Source organism: Bidens hawaiensis, unplaced genomic scaffold (genome assembly GCF_021521415.1).
Source record: "Bidens hawaiensis isolate Kalapana, Puna unplaced genomic scaffold, B.hawaiensis_p1.1 tig00038620_1, whole genome shotgun sequence".
Lineage (NCBI taxonomy): Eukaryota > Viridiplantae > Streptophyta > Magnoliopsida > Asterales > Asteraceae > Bidens > Bidens hawaiensis.
The window spans coordinates 115,546-134,395 of record NW_027496788.1 but is presented as its reverse complement, the minus strand read 5'-3'; the positions used below and the strand labels follow the sequence as shown (position 1 = coordinate 134,395).

Genomic DNA, 18,850 nt, shown 5'->3' with positions numbered 1-18,850 from the left:
GACCCACTCCCTACGGTTGAAGCCGCATACGCTATGGTACGACGAGAGATAGCAAGAATCAACATTTTAAAACCTGTAAATTCTGAAATTGACAGGTCATCTGAAATCGGCCTTGGACTGGCAGCAAGGGAATCAACCGCAAAACCGAAAAACCGGTCAGAATCGCAGCGGAATAAAGAAAAAGAAGATAAAGCAAAATTGTATTGTAGCCACTGCAAGATGAAGAGGCATACAAAGGAGACGTGCTTTAAACTTGTTGGTTATCCCGAATGGTGGGAAGACAATCACAGGGAAAAGACAGAATCGCGAGGCAAAGGGGCGGCTGCCATCGGAAATCAAGACGCCGAAGTTGAACCGGCGACATCAAAAAGGCAGGATGAAGCAATTGGTTTTGGTGGTGTGGCTGCTGGAATAAACGCAACAGGTAAAGGGCTTGGTGGAAATTACACCCCAAGTCCTTCCATTCTCAACCCTAAATACTTTAAACCCTGTTGTTTTGACAATGACCAAAAGGATACCCCTAGCAACATTAATTTGGAACCTAAAGTCTGTCGAGCTCGTTATACATCAAATTCTAATCCAAAAAAATTAAGTGAATGGATTTTTGATTGCGGGGCTACAGACACTATGACGTATGATTATAAAGATTTTTTAGATATGTCATCCTCATCTAAAACTTATATCGAAACTGCTAGTGGAGAACGGGTTGAGATCAAAGGAGGGGGTTCAATTGAATTCTCTAAGAAAATGAAGCTGAAAAATTGTCTCTACATTCCTGCATTATCCTCAAAATTGTTGTCTATTAGCCATGTTACAAAAGAATTGAATTGTGTGGTGCTAATGTATCCAACATTTTGCATTTTGCAGGACATTCTTACGAAGGAGATAATTGGGCGTGGTACTGAGCAAGGAGGTCTCTACTATGTTGACGAGGTGACTCACCAGGGACATGCCATGCTTGCTCACGGAACAGTTGATAGACAACTTTGGTTATGGCATCGTCGTCTTGGTCATCCTTCATTTGGGTATCTTAAGTTGTTATTTCCGAGTCTTTTTTTGAATAAATCCACTCATGATATGAAGTGTGAAACTTGTGTTCTTGCTAAAAATCATAGAGTGCCTTTTGATCAAAGTAACACTAGAGTTAAGTCGGTTTTTTCATTGATACATTCTGATGTTTGGGGTCCTGCTCCAAACTCTAATAATAGTCGATTTCAATATTTTGTGCTATTTGTTGATGATTGTTCTCGAATGACTTGGATATACTTTCTGAAACATAAATCAGAGGTTCCTAAAAAATTCTTTGCATTTTATGAAATGGTTCAAACCCAGTTTAAGAAAAAAATACAGATTCTTCGCTCTGATAATGGTGGAGAATTTATAAATCAGTCTATGCAAAGTTTTTGTGAAAAAAATGGCCTTATTCATCAAACTACATGTCCTAACACACCACAACAAAATGGTGTCGTTGAACGGAAAAATCGAATTCTACTTGAGAAAAGTCGTGCTATGATGATCGAATCTCAAGTTCCTCAGTCTTTTTGGCCAGAAGCAATAGCTACATCCGTTTATCTACTTAATCGTCTACCTACACAAATTTTGGAACATAAAACCCCTTTACAAACTCTAGGAAGTCAAGTCACTATCCCTTCTATTCTAACCCTACCACCACGTGTTTTTGGATGCATAGTATTTGTTCACATTCCTAAGAACAATAGGAACAAATTTGACCCATGCGCAGAAAAATGTGTGTTTGTAGGATATGCTACTCATCAAAAGGGGTATCGTTGTTATAATCCTATCACACGTCGTATTCATGTCACTATGGATTATGACTTCTCCGAATCTGAATTTTATTTCAACAACCAATCTAGCGTTCAGGGGGAGAAACTTAGGGAATCTCTAGATTGGTTAAACACTCTAAGTTGTTCTGAAACTGTTCTAACAGAGCCTGTAGATGGCGCCACCGAGTCCCTCCCAACCAACATAGAAGGGGCTGACGAACCAGTACACACAACCAATGAATCTACTTCGGACAATGTCCAACAAGAGGTAAATAATATTTTCTTGTCCAATTTTGATGATGTTACAAGTCATAATGATATTTCAAGTCCAGAAATGCAGTCAGAAGAACCACCGACTCGTGTTCTGCCTCCGAGGATAAATAGAGGCGTTCCACCGAATCGATATTCTCCAGAACATGTATCTCGAACTTCAAAGTACCCGGTGAATGGAGGCAGAGAGGGAGTTGCAGATAATGCAAAAGCATTCTCTGCCATCCTCCTCTCTGAGAATATCCCAAAGACAGTTCAAGAGGCAAGTAAGAAAGTCGAATGGCAAGATGCTATGAATACAGAAATGGAAGCTCTTATAAAAAATGGCACGTGGGAAAAGTGTGTGTTACCTGCAGGAAAGAAGCCTGTTGGTTGTAGGTGGGTTTTTTCTATTAAATATAAATCTGATGGAACCGTTGAACGATATAAAGCAAGGTTGGTGGCTAAGGGGTATACGCAGACATATGGCATTGACTACTCTGAAACTTTTTCCCCAGTTGCAAAAATTGATACTATTAGGGTGTTATTCTCGGTAGCAGCAAATAAAGATTGGCCGCTTCATCAATTTGATGTCAAGAATGCATTTCTACATGGAGATCTCAAGGAAGAGGTATACATGGAAGCACCCCCTGAGTTCTCTGGCGAATTTCAACGAAATGAAGTATGCAAACTTAAGAAGGCGTTGTATGGGCTTAAACAATCTCCACGTGCATGGTTTGGGAGATTTACGATGGTTATGAAGCAATATGGGTACAAACAGAGTAACGCTGACCATACCCTATTCTTCAAGAAAAGAGGTGATAAAATTACATGTCTAATAATATACGTTGATGATATGATCATAACAGGGAGTGATGAGGAAGAAATCACCTTGCTTCGAAAGAACCTCTTTACAGAGTTTGAAATGAAGGATCTTGGAGGGCTAAAATATTTTCTTGGGATTGAGGTTCTTCGATCTAAAGGAGGAATTTTCATCTCTCAACGAAAATATATTTTAGACTTATTGGCAGAAACAGGTATGGTGGACTGCAAACCAAGTGATACTCCAATGATGGTAAATCACAAGCTAAAGATAGATGAAAAAGATGAGCTAGTAGATCGTGAGAGGTACCAAAGACTGGTAGGAAAGCTAATTTACTTAGCCCATACTAGACCAGACATTGCTTATGCTGTTGGGGTAGTAAGTCAATTCATGCATCAACCTCAGTCGGAACACATGGAAGCAGTTATGAGGATAATACGATATCTTAAGGGTACTCCGGGAAGAGGTATAGTGTTCAAAAAGAATGGGCACCTAGATGTTAAGGCGTTCACCGATGCTGATTGGGGTGGAAATCCAAATGACAGACGATCTACTGCAGGGTTTTTTACCTTAGTCGGAGGGAACCTGGTCACTTGGAGAAGTAAAAAACAGAAAGTTGTATCTTTGTCAAGTGCAGAATCAGAATTCAGAGGTATTGTTAAAGGGATCACAGAGATCCTTTGGGTAAAAAAATTGATGAAGGAACTTAATTTTCCAGTAAAGCTTCCGATCCAATTGATGTGTGACAACAAAGCTGCAATTAAAATTTCAGAAAATCCTGTCCAACATGACCGAACAAAACATGTTGAAATAGACAGGCATTTCATAAAAGAAAAAATTGAAGATGGTACTGTAGAACTCCCGTTTGTGAGATCTGAAGATCAGTTAGCTGATATTCTCACAAAGGCGGTTACGGCAAGAACATTCGAATCGGTATTAAGCAAGTTGGGTATTGGAGATCCCACTACACAACTTGAGGGGGGGTGTTAGAATATTCTGGATCCTCAATTAGGCTACAATTAAGGAGGGAAATGCTCCTGTGATTATTGTGTATTTTCTCCATAATTAGCTTTGGACTCCTCTATTTATCATTGTCGATTGTATGTATTTTATAATAAGAAAAGAATGATCTTGCCCTTCAATACCTCCCTGTTACCATTGTGTCAGGTTATATCCATGTTAAGAAAACCTCGATCTTATGGTTATTAATCTAATCAAATATTAAAAGTTAAGTTAGTTATTTATTATGTTATGTTTGACTATCTATGGTTTGTTTATATTATTATGTATGTTATGTTTGACAACCTACCACAAATTAAATGTATAGACTATTTAAACCTGAAAACACATTAGGTAATATATCTTATTCTAATTATGATGCAAAACAAGGACAAGATTGTGGAAAATAAAGAGGTATTCAAGCTTCAAGCCTTCAATCGATCCAAATCGATTGACGAATATTTCTTAGATTTTAGATAATTAGATGAGTGATGGCTATATATAATGCTTACATTTCTAATATTAAAACTGAGTTCTTTTCTGAAATAACGATTCTAGATTTTATAAATCATTTTCAAAACATAAAAATATGTAGAGAAAAATTATAATATGTAATACCTTTTAATTAAATGACTTTATATTTTACTTAACGATGACCATGCACATTTATTATAGTGATATTGTAATTTATTTATCTTACCGAACGAGTGCTAAAACTTTGACCCCCCAAGCACCGAAAAATCAAACCCATAGAAAAAATTTCTAGGCTCGGCCACTGGCTGGTGGTAGCATGGAGTGATGATGGTGGAGTGGGTATACTGCTGGCGGCAGTGGGAGTACATGGGAATAGCGGTGGGCTGTCGAGTGATGACAGTGGAGTGGGGATGCTGCCGGCGGCGGTGGGAGTGAGGGTGGTGGTGGGCTGGTGGCGGTGGTAGTGTGGAGTGATGGTGGTGGACTGCTGTCGACGGTGGGAATACGTGGGAATGGCGGTGGGAGTGAGGGGAGGGGTGGTGGTGGTGATGCTGGAGCATGACGGGTAAAGTAAAACACGGCGATGACGGTGAAAAATGGAAGAGGGAGTTGAGTAGACCAAGAAGTGAGTGATAAAGTTGAAGATGCCATGAGGTCTCGGCCTTTGTTGGGAGTTGATATAGTTCCTCAAGACGACCTCTCGCCGAGAAATGATATTGCAAAGCAGAAGAGTAAGGGGATGATGACATCTTTGTAAGTAGGGTCCTTAAGAACATCAACCCTAAGTAAAAAACAATAGTGTGTAGAAGCTTCTCAACTGTTTGGCCTAATTAGAACAACAAAACAAAACATATGATGATGTTAATAAGTTTTCAAGGTTTAAGAAAGTAGAAGAAGAAACACTAATTAGCTAGAATTTAAAATTGTTACCTACACGTCTGGTGGAACTGCCTGTCCACCGTTAATCATCCATTTGTTTCTAGATTTAAAAAGGGAGAGAAGATGTGTGTGTTTGTTGATGATGGAGAGGGAAGGCATGCTTCTCTTTATAGCCTGGTGGTACAACTATAACTATTATTTACTTTCCAACAACCATATTTAAAGGTAACGGAACTAAACAAATTGTGTATTCTTAAAGGTAAATATAATACTAACACAATAAAAAATTACCAAAAAAAAAAAAAGAAAACGATTAGGTAGCGTTTGGTATGTAGAAATGGAGGACGGAATGGAATGACTCATTGTGAGGGAATGAAGAAAAGTGTGTTTGGTTGATCGAAGGAATAGAATAACCCATTACCTAGTTTATTCCATTCCCTCTAAAATACCCCAATTTCATTCTATCCATACCCCATGTTTTTTTTCATTCTATTCCCCCTTTCACCCTACATCACCCTCCCACCACTCCACCACTCACCACCATCAACCACCACCGCCGTCGCCACTAACCACCACCATTGTCGTCCACCGCCGCTATTACCGCCACCAACCGTTGCCATCAGTGCCAGCCACCCACCATCGCCGCCACCAACCACCACCATTGTCGTCCACTACCGCTGTTACCGCCACCATCGCCACCAACCGTTGCCATCAGTGCCAGCCACCGACCACCGCCACCCGCCCGCCGCCACCATTATCCATTGCCCCCGCCCCTCACCAGCACCACCCGTCGCCCACAGTCACCACCGCCCGCCACTGCCACCACCGCTTGCCACCTCCACTGTTACCGACACCACCTAGCCCCAACACCACCACCACCCACCACCCACCTTCAACCACCATTATCTCCGTCGCTCACCACCAACCACCTTCACCGCCCACCAATGCCACGACCGCCACCTACCTCCCACCACCACCGCCAGTCCGCCAATCACTACCATTTTAGTTTTATTTTTTCTTTTTTTCTACCTACCAAAAAATGCAAAGTAATCATTCATTGCATTCCAATGTAGTAACCAAACATCTCATTGGAATGGTAATAACCCATTCTATTCCTTTGTCCATTCCATTACCACGTCTATTCCATTCCGTCGTCCATTCCTTACCTCATACCAAACAGACTCTTAATGTAATAAAAAAAGACATGTGTGTAGTAGTGGGTGAGAGAGAAATACATGGTACAATTTGAGAAGCACATCTGCACATGATACAATCCTTGAAGCATCATACCTCCCAAAATTATATATATACTAGTTTTTTTAGCCCGCGTTGCGGGGATGAAGATGCACGCGTTAAAAGAAGAAAAATAAACTCATCATGAACTCGTATTGATATTGTAAAGCGTGATCAACACAAGCAAGTTATTGTTTGAAAGTGTGTTAATATATAACATAGTGTCACGAACTCGTTTTGTTATGTAACAGTCAAAACAAATTTATACTATATAATAAAAGTAGGTTGTTTATCTTTGTAACACCCACAAAATTTTGATCCAAATTTGACAACTTTATAAAATAAAAGGACTAAAAATATTTATGAGAGAAGTAATGGGAAAAATAAAGTAAATAAATAAAGGCATTTTATGCTAAGAAAATAAGTATGGAAACTCCATCCCACATGGAAAGTGAGAAAGAAATGAGAACACTTTATAAGTAAGGAGTTTTCCATGGTAATGTTTTTTATGGCTAATCACTCTCACTAGTCCTAGCGAAGGGTGCGAAGCACCCGACGCGCACGGACACGGACTCGGACTCAGACACAGACTCGGGCGATGGGCGTAATGTGGCGTTTTGTTGGCGCACTTTGCACTTCGCACGCTCGCATCGCGTATTTTTGAACTATGATCAAAATATGACAAGCTATCAAAGACCAGGGACTGAAAATGAAAATTTAGCACATTCGCGTGCTGACACGTGGCAGGTCTACGGGTTGACTCAGCCAAGCTATTGAGCAAGTTCGCGATACGCGAAGAATCCTTCGCGATACGCGAAGGAATATAATATTAATTCCGGCTACATTTGTCCTTCGCGATACGCGAAGATGCACGAATTTTTGTCTATAAATAGCCGGCCATGGGATAAAGTTCCTATCACATCACCCCACATCTCATATCACACTTTACCTCGATTTTCATGTCAAAGTCCCGTCATTCCCGACACACTTGTTGTCTAGAAGTACGTGTAAGGAGGAGTGTTGCCAACGTGAAGTTTAAGCAATTCAAGGTAGGGGTTCTGCCCGATTTTTTTATTATATATGGCTTAGACCCTAGTCGAGGGTATAGTCTATACCTTGATCAGTTAATAAGTGAAATGTAGCTTTCATAAGATAAGGTTAGGAATAAAATATTATTCTTTATTATAAAGATATTTCTTATGAATAAAGAAATGGGATATATGTACGTTTCTTCATGATAAAGAAACGTAGTATATAAAGGTTTTATAAAATGAAATGAATATCAAGGTAAAGGTTATGCAAATAGATTTAAGGTCTATAGCTAGATTTTTGATCTAGTTATTTATAGATTATTATTCTCGTACTATAGGTCCGAGATAAAGATCAGACATTTGTTGGTGAGAAATCTTAAAATCAACAAAGGGTGAATACGTCCAAACCATTTTATAGTGTGAAATGTTTTATAACATGAATACATCTATGTACTGTATATTTTGAAAAGATATTTACTCTTTAAAACTATGGACTGTTATCCATATGTAAAAGAGTTATGGAAATTTTTGCATGAGGGTTGGTTCAAATCCTCTAAAACGTTTTGATACAAGGTAGTACTAAACACTCAGACTAAAATACACATGTATCTAGATCCTTACATATATGTACTATAGTGGGCACACCACAGACATATTGACCATGAGGCAAGTGACTGTCTCTAGGGCGAGTGAAGTCTGATTATGTGGTTTGTGCGTATGTTTAGTTACGACGAGATGGGATTGAGACCCACTGAGTCGTTGAACACTATTGGTGTTGTATCATTACGAGTTGTGAAAATGTTTTATTGAGTCAGCGTATTCACCAGCATATAGCTGACGTATTTTGAAACTGTTTTCAGGTAACCAGGATTAAGGAATAGTGACGGATATGCCAGTGGAGATAGAAGAACACTAGGCATAGTTTATAGCTGGTGGCTCAGCTAATTTTGTATTGAGACATATATATATATATATATATATATATATATATATATATTAAACTTGTTTTTAAACAAGTAATTTTGTAAAACAAATAAGGGTATTTAATTCTCTATGTTATGAAAGTAAATATTTTTAAATAACATTTTCCGCTGCAAACTTTGATAAATTGACAAAAGTGGTACAAACTGTGAGTCACACGCCTAGGCCCGAAGGCGGATGTGACAGGTTGGTATTAGAGCCATCGGTTTTAGCGAATTAAGTATTTGAGAAAAGTACTTAGGCTTTAACCAATTTAAGTGCATGAAAGTACGGATAAGATATATATGCCATTGGAAAATTCCTAGAGATAGTAACTAATAGTTACCTCCTGTTTCTCGTCTATAGAATGTCGAAAAGAGGAAACTCAAACATCGAAGTCAATAGTGGACCCTCAAGGAATACGAGAGGGAGACTAAAGAAAAATGTCGAAAACCAAGTTGTCGAAAATCAAGAAGTGAATGCTACCCCTCCTATTGGTGATCAATTCATGAGAAAAGAAGATATGCAAGAACTGATCGCAAGAGGAATTGCCGAAGCTTTTCCAGCTATTCTCGAGACTATGAGGAAGAAGGAAACATCGAGCAATGAGAAATCTAACAAGTCTAAGAGAGAAGAAGAAGAAGAAGAAGAAGAAGAAGAAGAACATGTCAGCTCTAATGTTGATAGTGATTATGAGGAGAAGAAAACCAAGAAACAAAAGACTAAGAAATGTTGTAGTTATAAGACATACCAGACATTTAAGCCCAAAGATTTCAAAGGAAGCGATGGTGTTATTGCTGCATTGGGATGGCTTGAAGAAATAGAAGCCATCAATGTCATTAGTAAGTGTTCCGAGGAAGAAGCAATTAAGTATTCCTCCCAATCGTTCAAAGGCGAAGCTCTGCAATGGTGGAATATCCTTATACAAGCTAAGGGTAGACTAAACATGTATAAGTTGAGTTGGAAAGAATTTAAGGAGCTCATAATCAGGAAGTTTTGCCCAATGAATGAAAAAGATGAAATTCAAATCAAGTTCTTAAATCATAGAGTTGTTGGGACAAACCTCAAGGACTATAATACTAAGTTCTTGGAGTATTTTAGGACAGTACCACATTTTGTAACGCCGGGAAATAACAAAGTCACTCGTTATATCTGGGGTTTGCCAAAAGAGATTAGAGACATGGTCAGATCGTCTCTACCTCAAACTATCGATTCAGCCATGGAGTTGGCTGGATACATGATGAACGGGTTGATCAGAACTCGTGAAGAAGAAAAGAAAGAAAATGCCTTCAAGAAGGATGTTGTGTTTAAGAAAAATGAAAGGGACAATAAGAAACAATATCGTGAAGAGAAAAAGAATTCCCAATCACCAATCCCGTTGTGTAAGATATGCAACCGAAGACACTTTGGAAGGTGCAGGTTCAATCAGTCACTTACCTATACTAACTGTAAACAAGTGGGTCATGCAACAACCAATTGCTGGAAAAATAAGATTGCTTGTTATGGTTATGGTGAAATAGGACATTTTCAAAATGAATGTCCGAAGAAGAAAATTGGAGGAGATGGTGCAAGTGGTAGTGGCAACAAGAATGAAGGTAGGAAAGGAAATGCACGTGTTTTTGTGCTCAACACCGAGAAGGCAGCTGAGATGCCGGAAGTCATAACCGGTACGTTTCTCGTTAATAATATTTATGCTAGAGTTTTGTTTGACTCGGGTGCAAACCAAAGTTTTATAGATAAGAAATTTTATAGCCTATTAAATGAACCCTTAGTTAAGTTAGACAAATCCCTCATGGTAGAAACGGCCGACGGTAATCAAGTTAGAATATCTGAAGTATTGAACAAGGGTAAAATTCTATTAGCAGGACATGTCATACCTGTCCAGCTGTTACCCATGACATTGGCAGGCTTTGATATTGTCTTAGGTATGGACTGGTTATCTGATAATCAAGCCTGTATTTTATGTGATAAGAATACAATTGAAATTCGTGCAAACGGGAAGACAATTCAAATAGCCGGAGACAAAGATGGAGGTCATGTTAGCTTAATCTCGATGATTAAAGCTAATAAATGTCTACGTAAAGGTTGTTTGGCATTCATGGTGTATGTGACAGAAGAACCTAAAGAAAAGAAATTGGAAGATGTACCAATTGTTTCAGAATTTTCTGACGTTTTCCCAGAAGAATTACCGGGATTACCACTGGAGCGTGATGTTGAATTTAGAATAGACTTAGTACCTGGAACCGCTCCAATAGCTAAGTCCCCGTATAGACTAGCTCCAACGGAAATGAAAGAATTAAAGAAACAGTTAGATGAACTGTTAGAGAAAGGATTTATAAGACCAAGTTCTTTACCTTGGGGAGCTCCGATCTTATTTTTGAAGAAGAAGGACGGCTCGATGAGAATGTGCATCGATTATCGTGAACTAAACAAAGTAACAATCAAGAATAAGTATCCGCTCCCAAGAATCGATGATCTGTTTGACCAACTACAAGGAGCAAGTTGTTTCTCAAAGATCGATTTACATTCAGGTTATCATCAATTAAAAGTCCAAGAAGAAGATATTCCAAAGACTGCTTTTAGAGCCAGATATGGACATTTTGAATTCATATTTATGCCATTTGGACTTACAAATGCTCCCGCAGCATTCATGGATATGATGAACAGAATTTGTAAGCCTTATTTAGATAAATTTGTAATCGTGTTCATCGACGATATACTTATTTATTCTAAATCGGAAGAGGATCATAAGGTTCATCTCAGGATTTTGCTTGAACTACATCGAAATGAGAAATTGTATGCTAAATTTTCTAAGTGTGAATTCTAGCTTCGTGAGGTACAATTTCTTGGTCATGTTATCAATACAAATGAAATTCAAGTGGATCCCGCCAAGATTGAAGCAATAGCAAAATGGGAAATTCCTAGATCGCCAACTGAAGTTCGAAGTTTCTTAGGATTGGCCGGATACTATAGAAGATTCATTGAGAATTTCTCCCGTATATCTATTACCTTAACCTCTTTAACTCAAAAGAATGTTAAGTATGAATGGGGAACCAAACAACAAGAAGCATTTGACTTACTCAAACAAAAGCTTACTAATGCACCTATACTAGCCTTGCCAGAAGGTACAGAAGATTTTGTGGTATTTAGTGATGCATCTCATTCGGGTATGGGTTGTGTACTAATGCAACGAAATAAAGTAATAGCTTATGCTTCTCGACAATTGAAAGTACACGAAAAGAATTACACAACTCATGATCTAGAATTGTGCCATAATTTTTGCCTTGAAGTTATGGAGACACTATTTATATGGAGTTAAATTTATTGTGTACACTGATCATAAAAGCTTAAAACACATTTTTAAACAAAAGGAACTTAATATGCGTCAAAGAAGATGGATGGAAACCCTAAATGATTATGACTGTGAAATCATCTATCATGAAGGAAAAGCAAATGTAGTAGCTGACGCATTGAGTCGCAAAGAACATGAAAAACCCAAGAGGGTTAGAGCCTTAAGACTGGAACTACAAATAGATTTAATTGAACAAATCGAGGAGGCTCAAAAGAAAGCAATAGAAGAAAACCAAATCTTCGAAGAAAAGCTTAATGGTACAATCGACTCTTAAGTTAAAGGAGATGATTATGTACTCAGACTTGGAAACAGAATCTGGGTACCAAAGATTGATGATTTACGTGAAAGGATTATGAGTGAAGCTCATCGATCAAAGTATATGATGCATCCTGGTAGTGATAAAATGTATCAGAATCTTAAGCCTAACTATTGGTGGAACGAGATGAAAAAGGATATTGCCCTATACGTAGACAAATGTTTAACTTGTTTGCAAGTTAAGGTTGAGCATCAGAAACTTTCAGGTTTGCTACAACAACCTGAACTACCTGTTTGGAAATGGGAGATGATAACAATGGATATTATTACAAAACTCCCTAGGACTACCCGACAGCATAATGCTATTTGGGTAATCATCGATAGGTTAACTACGTCTGCTCATTTCATACCTATCAATGAATCTTACTCTATGGATAGATTGGCACGGATATATGTGAACAATATAGTGTCATTACATGGTGTGCCATTATCTATCATATCTGATCGGGATAGTAGATTTACTTCTCATTTTTGGAAAAGTTTCCAACAAGCGTTAGAAACTCAAGTAAATCTTAGCATTGCTTATCATCCTCAAACTGATGGGCGGAGTGAGAGAACAATTCAAACGCTTGAAGATATGCTCCGAGCCTGTGTGATTGATCTAGGAGGAAGTTGGGATGATCATCTTCCTTTGATGGAATTCTCGTACAATAATAGTTATCACATGAGTATTCAGGCTGCACCATTTGAAGCATTGTATGGACGGAAATGTAGAACGCCGGTGTGTTGGTCTGAAACTGGAGATAATCAAATTTCTGGACCTAAGATAGTCCAAGAAACAACAGATAAGATATTACAAATCCGTGAACGATTTAAAATGGCAAGAGATCGACAAAAGAATTATGTTGATGTTCGCCGTAAGCCGTTAGAATTTCAAGTAGGCGATAAAATTTTATTAAAAGTTTCACCATAGAAAGGTGTTGTACGATTCGGTAAGAAAGGAAAATTAAGTCCACGTTTTGTGGGACCATTTGAAGTGTTAAAACGAATCGGTACTGTAGCTTATCGCTTACGATTGCCAGAAGAAATGAAAGGCATACATGATGTATTTCATGTTTTCAACTTACGAAAGTGTCTGGCTGACGAAACTTTAGCTATGCCTTTAAAGGATATTGAAATCAACGAAAATCTAAAATTTGTAGAACAACCTCTACAAGTTGAAGATTTTCAAGTTAAGAGACTTAAACGACGAAAGCTAAAGTTAGTCAAAATAAGGTGGAACTCCTAATGAGGACCAGAATTTACTTGGGAATTAGAATCGGAAATGAGAAAGAAATATCCACATCTGTTTTAGCGAATCTCGAGGACGAGATTCATTCCAAGGTGGGGAGGATGTAACACCCACAAAATTTTGATCCAAATTTGACAACTTAATAAAATAAAAGGACTAAAAATATTTATGAGAGAAATAATGGGAAAAATAAAGTAAAGAAATAAAGGCATGTTATGCTAAGGAAATAAGTATGGAAACTCCATCCCACATGGAAAGTGGGAAAGAAATGAGAACACTTTATAAGGAAGGAGTTTTCAATGGTAATGTTCTTGTATGGCTAACCACTCTCACTAGTCCTAGCGGAGGGTGCGAAACACCCGACGCGCATGGATACGGACACGGACATGGACTTGGGCGTAATGTGGCGTTTTGATGGCGCAATTTGCACTTCGCATGCTCGCATCGCCGCGAGCCGCTTTAGTATTTTTGAACTATGATCAAGATATGACAAGCTATCAAAGACCAGGAACAGAAAATGAAAATTTAGCACCTTCGCGATACGCGAAGCATCTTCGTGATATGCGAAGATGCATGAAGTAATCTCACCTGGTGCTGACATGTGGCAGGTCTACGGGTTGACTCAGCCAAGCTATTGAGCAACTTCGCGATACGCGAAGGAATATAATAGTAATTGCGGCTACATTTGTCCTTTGCGATACGCGAAGATGCACGAATTTTTGCCTATAAATAGCCGGCCATGGGATAAAGTTCCTATCACATCACCCCACATCTCATATCACACTTTTCCTCGATTTTCGTGCCAAAGTCCCGTCATTCTCGACACACTTGTTGTCTAGAAGTACGTGTAAGTAGGAGTGCTGCCAACGTGAAGTTTAAGCAATTCAAGGTAGGGGTTCTGCCCGATTATTTTATTACATATGGCTTAGACCCTAGTCGAGGGTATAGTCTATACCTTAATCAGGTAATAACTGAAATGTAGCTTTTATAAAATAAGGTTATGAATAAAATATTATTCATTATTATAAAGATATTTCTTATGATTAAAGAAATGGGATATATATACGTTTCTTCATGATAAAGAAACGTAGTATATAAAGGTTTTATAAAATGAAATGAATATCAAGGTAAAGATTATGCAAATAGACTTAAGGTCTATAGCTAGATTTTTGATCTAGTTATTTATAGAATGTTATCCTCGTACTATAGGTCCGAGATAAAGATCAAACATTTGTTGGTAAGAAATCTTGAAATCAACAAAAGGTAAATACGTCCAAACCATTTTATAGTGTGAAATGTTTTATGACGTGAATACGTCTATGTACCGTATATTTTGAAAAGATATTTACTCTTTAAAGACTGTTATCCATATGTAAAAGAGTTATGGAAATTTTTGCATAAGGGTTGGTTCAAATCCTATAAAACGTTTTGATACAAAGTAGTATTAAACACTCAGACTAAAATACACATGTGTCTGGATCCTTACATATATGTACTGTAGTGGGCACACTACAGACATACTGACCATGAGGCAAGTGGCTGTCTCTAGGGCGAGTGAAGTCTGATTATGTGGTTTGTGCGTATGTTTAGTTACGACGAGATGGGATTGAGACCCACTGAGTCGTTGAACACTATTGGTGTTGTATCATTACGAATTGTGAAAATGTTTTATTGAGTCAGCGTATTCACCAGCATATAGCTGACATATTTTGAAACTGTTTTCAGGTAACCAGGAGTAAGGAATAATGATGGATATGCCAGTGGAGATAGAAGAACACTAGGCATAGTTTACAGCTGGTGGCTCAGCTAATTTTGTATTGAGGCATATATATATTAAACTTGTTTTTAAACAAGTAATTTTGTAAAACAAACAATTGTATTTAATTCTCTATGTTATGAAAGTAAATATTTTAAAATAACATTTTCCGCTGCAAACTTTGATAAATTGACAAAAGTGGTACCAACTGTGAGTCACACGCCTAGGCCTGAAGGCGAGGTGTGACAATCTTAGAGAGTCAGTCAAACGTTACATGAGATTACGTGATCTCCAAAACGTTATAATACAAATTAGAGAATAAAAAAAAGTCAGACCGAATACACATGTGTCTGGATCCAAACATAATTGTTTAACCTAACATTCAAAGGCTACGTGGCCGTGGGTTAAACAGTCATAACTAGTTCTCTGGTATGGGCTACGTGGCTCGGAGAAATTATGTGTGTGTAGGGCAGTGTTACAAATACCGGAAATAGAAATATTTCTGCTGAGAAATGTCAAGAAAACTATATTTGTATTATAATTCTTGTTAAATACTTTTAAAGTCAACGATTCACCAGCATATCGCTGACGTATTTTTCCCCACATTTCAGGAAACAGATTTAGACCAAGTAGCAAGGAATTAGAATAACTCAAGGAGCTAGATGCTCGCTACAAGAAGATGACTCAGTTTTTAATTATTTAAATATGATAAACGGTTTAAATATAAATTTCAAATTATACACTCGGGTAATTATTATCCGAAAAAGTTTTTGAAATAATTAATATTTTCAATAAAGTCTTCCGCTAAAATAAACCAGCAACTTTGATATATTTATAAAACATGTACCAACTGAGAGTCACACGCCTAAGCCCTAAATCGAGGTGTGACACCTATGCTGATCATATAACGCTAAGGCACCAATGTTTGGAAAATGAGGCATGCTGATAAGAAAGCAGAATAAATGTGATAAAGCTCTCTCATCTTAAATGTTTTTCCTTTTTATGAAAAGATTTGCTGTTAGTAGCCTAAATCAATCAAGAACTTATGTAAGGTAGCATGAAAACAGAATCTGACACACTAAAGAGTTGTCTCAGCAAACATTATGGAATCCAAAGTTTGACATAGATGTATCACCCATTGCCTTCTTGAAATATCATGTGGGAAACCAGACAGTTGCTTTGTTGACTATTTATTTAGGTGAATTCGTACAAGAACATGCTGATCTATATCTTATATCATTCTATTAAACTATTTAATTGTTCCCTTTGTCACAAGCTGTAGTATTAAATAGGTGAGAATATATACATTGTGATACATATATATATATATATATATTCATTGTTTTTATAATCTCAATATATGTTATTATATAAATATTTTCAGCCTGGTATAGATGGACGAAATTGTTATGCTGATGAGCACTACCTGCCAACTGGTCAGAAAAAAAATGGCATCCAAATTCATATGAGAAGAAAGATATTTCTGAACAGCTTCAGAAAAATATAACGGTAACCTGACTTTTTCGACGTGTATCAAACATACACATTGTTAGGCTGTGTTTGAGACTGCTTATCAAGTCCAACAGGACTTTTGATAAAAAGGACTTGTTAACTTATAAAAATCAAAAGTCCAAAAGTCCTTATGAGTTTGTCAAACAACTTATTAACTTTTTAGAAAAGTTAAATAAGTTATAAGGAGGTTAAATAAGCAATCCCAAACACACTCTTAGTTTAATAAACTTGACTTATATATTTTAATTCTTTACATTTGTAGTCAATTACCGAAAGTGTTCATGCTACAAGTGAAGAAAGGGTATGCACATTTGTCTCATTATTATTTTTTTCCATTTTTTATGGCTATTTTATGATCGTAAATCTAAAACAGACATTCGTTGATTATGCAGCCAGAAACCACGATCATCCCTTGCATGTGGAACGGGATGAACCGGCCTTGTTACTTATTTGCAAGAAAATTCTTACCTGAGACTCTAGATAGCATGATAGATCTTTTCTCAAACTATACAACAAAAACATAATATTCTTACCTTTCATTCTTTGGTTTGGTCAAACCCATTTTGACATTGTTGTAAAGTTTACAGTTAGGCTTGGACATTGCACGGGTTGAGTACATTTGGGGAGATTTAAGTTCATAGTGAAGATGTATAACTAGAATTTTTTATGAGTCTACTTTTTTTTTTTCTTGCAATATTTGTATCATTTATTATGGGTTCAATCTTTTAGCTGTCTATTTTGTAATGATTTATATATTTTTTTTATTAATAAGACATGTTTTCTTATCTTGGTTTCTCAGAGAAATTTTTATCGTAAAATGCATAATTTCATGCCTCAAGTGAGATTAACGTCTACAATCTTTTGGTTATTGTCATACAACTTTATTAGTGGACCAATTCTTTTCTTTTTTTTTTTTTGGGGGGGGGGGGGGGTAGTACTGTAATAAAACATCGTACTTTGCCATTTGCATGAAAAAGAGTCCAATCAAATATTAAAGATTTTAAACTAGGAACTTCGTATATGCCCTTATAAACTTAGAAAATATCATATACATCCAACCAAAACTTAAAATATCAGTCATTACAGAACGGCCCGTGTGACAACTCGCAATATCCGTACAATTTATAAACAATAATTAGACATAATGACATTAATAAATGCCCCAGATTAGATACATATTCATTAAATCATCAAAAGTCTAAGAAATTACGTTCGCATGTATCTTACACGCTAGGTGATTATATGGATTACTACGTCATGCTCACAAACACCCAACATGACGATTGGTGATACTATATTTTGAATAAAAAAAAATATTGTTATATGTCAAAGGAAAAATGACACAATATATTTATATATACGTATATAAATAATGACTCAGAATCTTGCCCAAAGCGTAACAATACTTTATATTTAGTAAACAGACTTGTGTAAATGAGTCCAATAAGACGACTAATTGAAAAATTAGTAAAACTTTTTATGATTGTATTAAACGCCAATGAGTATTGTAAGATTATGATCAAGCTTTGTTTTCACTAGAATATAATAACTAATTAGATACATATCCGAAACTAGATATAAAAGGATATGATAAGATTAAATGGTCTTAAAATAATCCTAAAGTCTTACACTAACCAACAAATTACTTTGACTCCCCCATGTGATACATGTCCACATCGATGACATGCATCCATCCATGAGCAAGCTCCAACATTTTCACAATTAGTGATAAAAGGGATGGAAAGGTTTGTCTTTAAGTATTCCTATGTCTAACCATGCTAAAATAAGCCATTATACAAAAATGGATTTAGAAAATAAGTCAACTAACATAAAGTGTGTTTAGACCCTTCCTCTCTCAGACTCTCACCACCTTGAAAACGAGCCATCTTAAAACTCTTTCAAAATTTCGGTATCCACACACACTAACATCTTATCTCTAAGTAGTATTATATAAAGAAACTTAAGACTACTTAAAATCATACCACCATACTCCCTAGCAATCCAAAACAAAATCCCCACTACCTCACATCACCCTCCCTCACTTGTTTTCTTTCTAGCCGAGCACACCAAAAACACCCCTTGATTCGATTTTCAACAAACACACACCTATATCATTTTTCTTTTTGCTTCTTGCAAATCAACAACATTTTTATAATAATATTTCAACCTTTAGACAAGTTAATATGAGAAGGTGCGCTTAAGTTCAAGAAGGATGAACCAAGGGTTAGGAGTAATTCAAGAATTAAAAATTG

At 36.9% G+C, this 18,850-nt stretch overlaps 1 protein-coding gene across 2 annotated transcripts in view; it reads left to right on the top strand.

Annotated features, from left to right (window-relative positions):
* Positions 1 to 17,231, top strand: part of LOC143590511 (glycosyltransferase BC10-like) — a 40,517-nt gene extending 23,286 nt beyond the window's left edge. Inside the window, exons 9-10 of one of the 2 annotated variants that reach the window (XM_077070968.1) lie at positions 16,861 to 16,899; positions 16,991 to 17,231. In XM_077070968.1, the coding sequence (XP_076927083.1) occupies positions 16,861 to 16,899; positions 16,991 to 17,122 (171 nt within the window). In that variant the 3' untranslated portion in view covers positions 17,123 to 17,231. The remainder of the gene's footprint in view (positions 1 to 16,860; positions 16,900 to 16,990) is intronic. The other variant, XM_077070967.1, reaches the window with a different exon arrangement.
* The last annotated feature ends 1,619 nt before the right edge of the window (positions 17,232 to 18,850 follow it).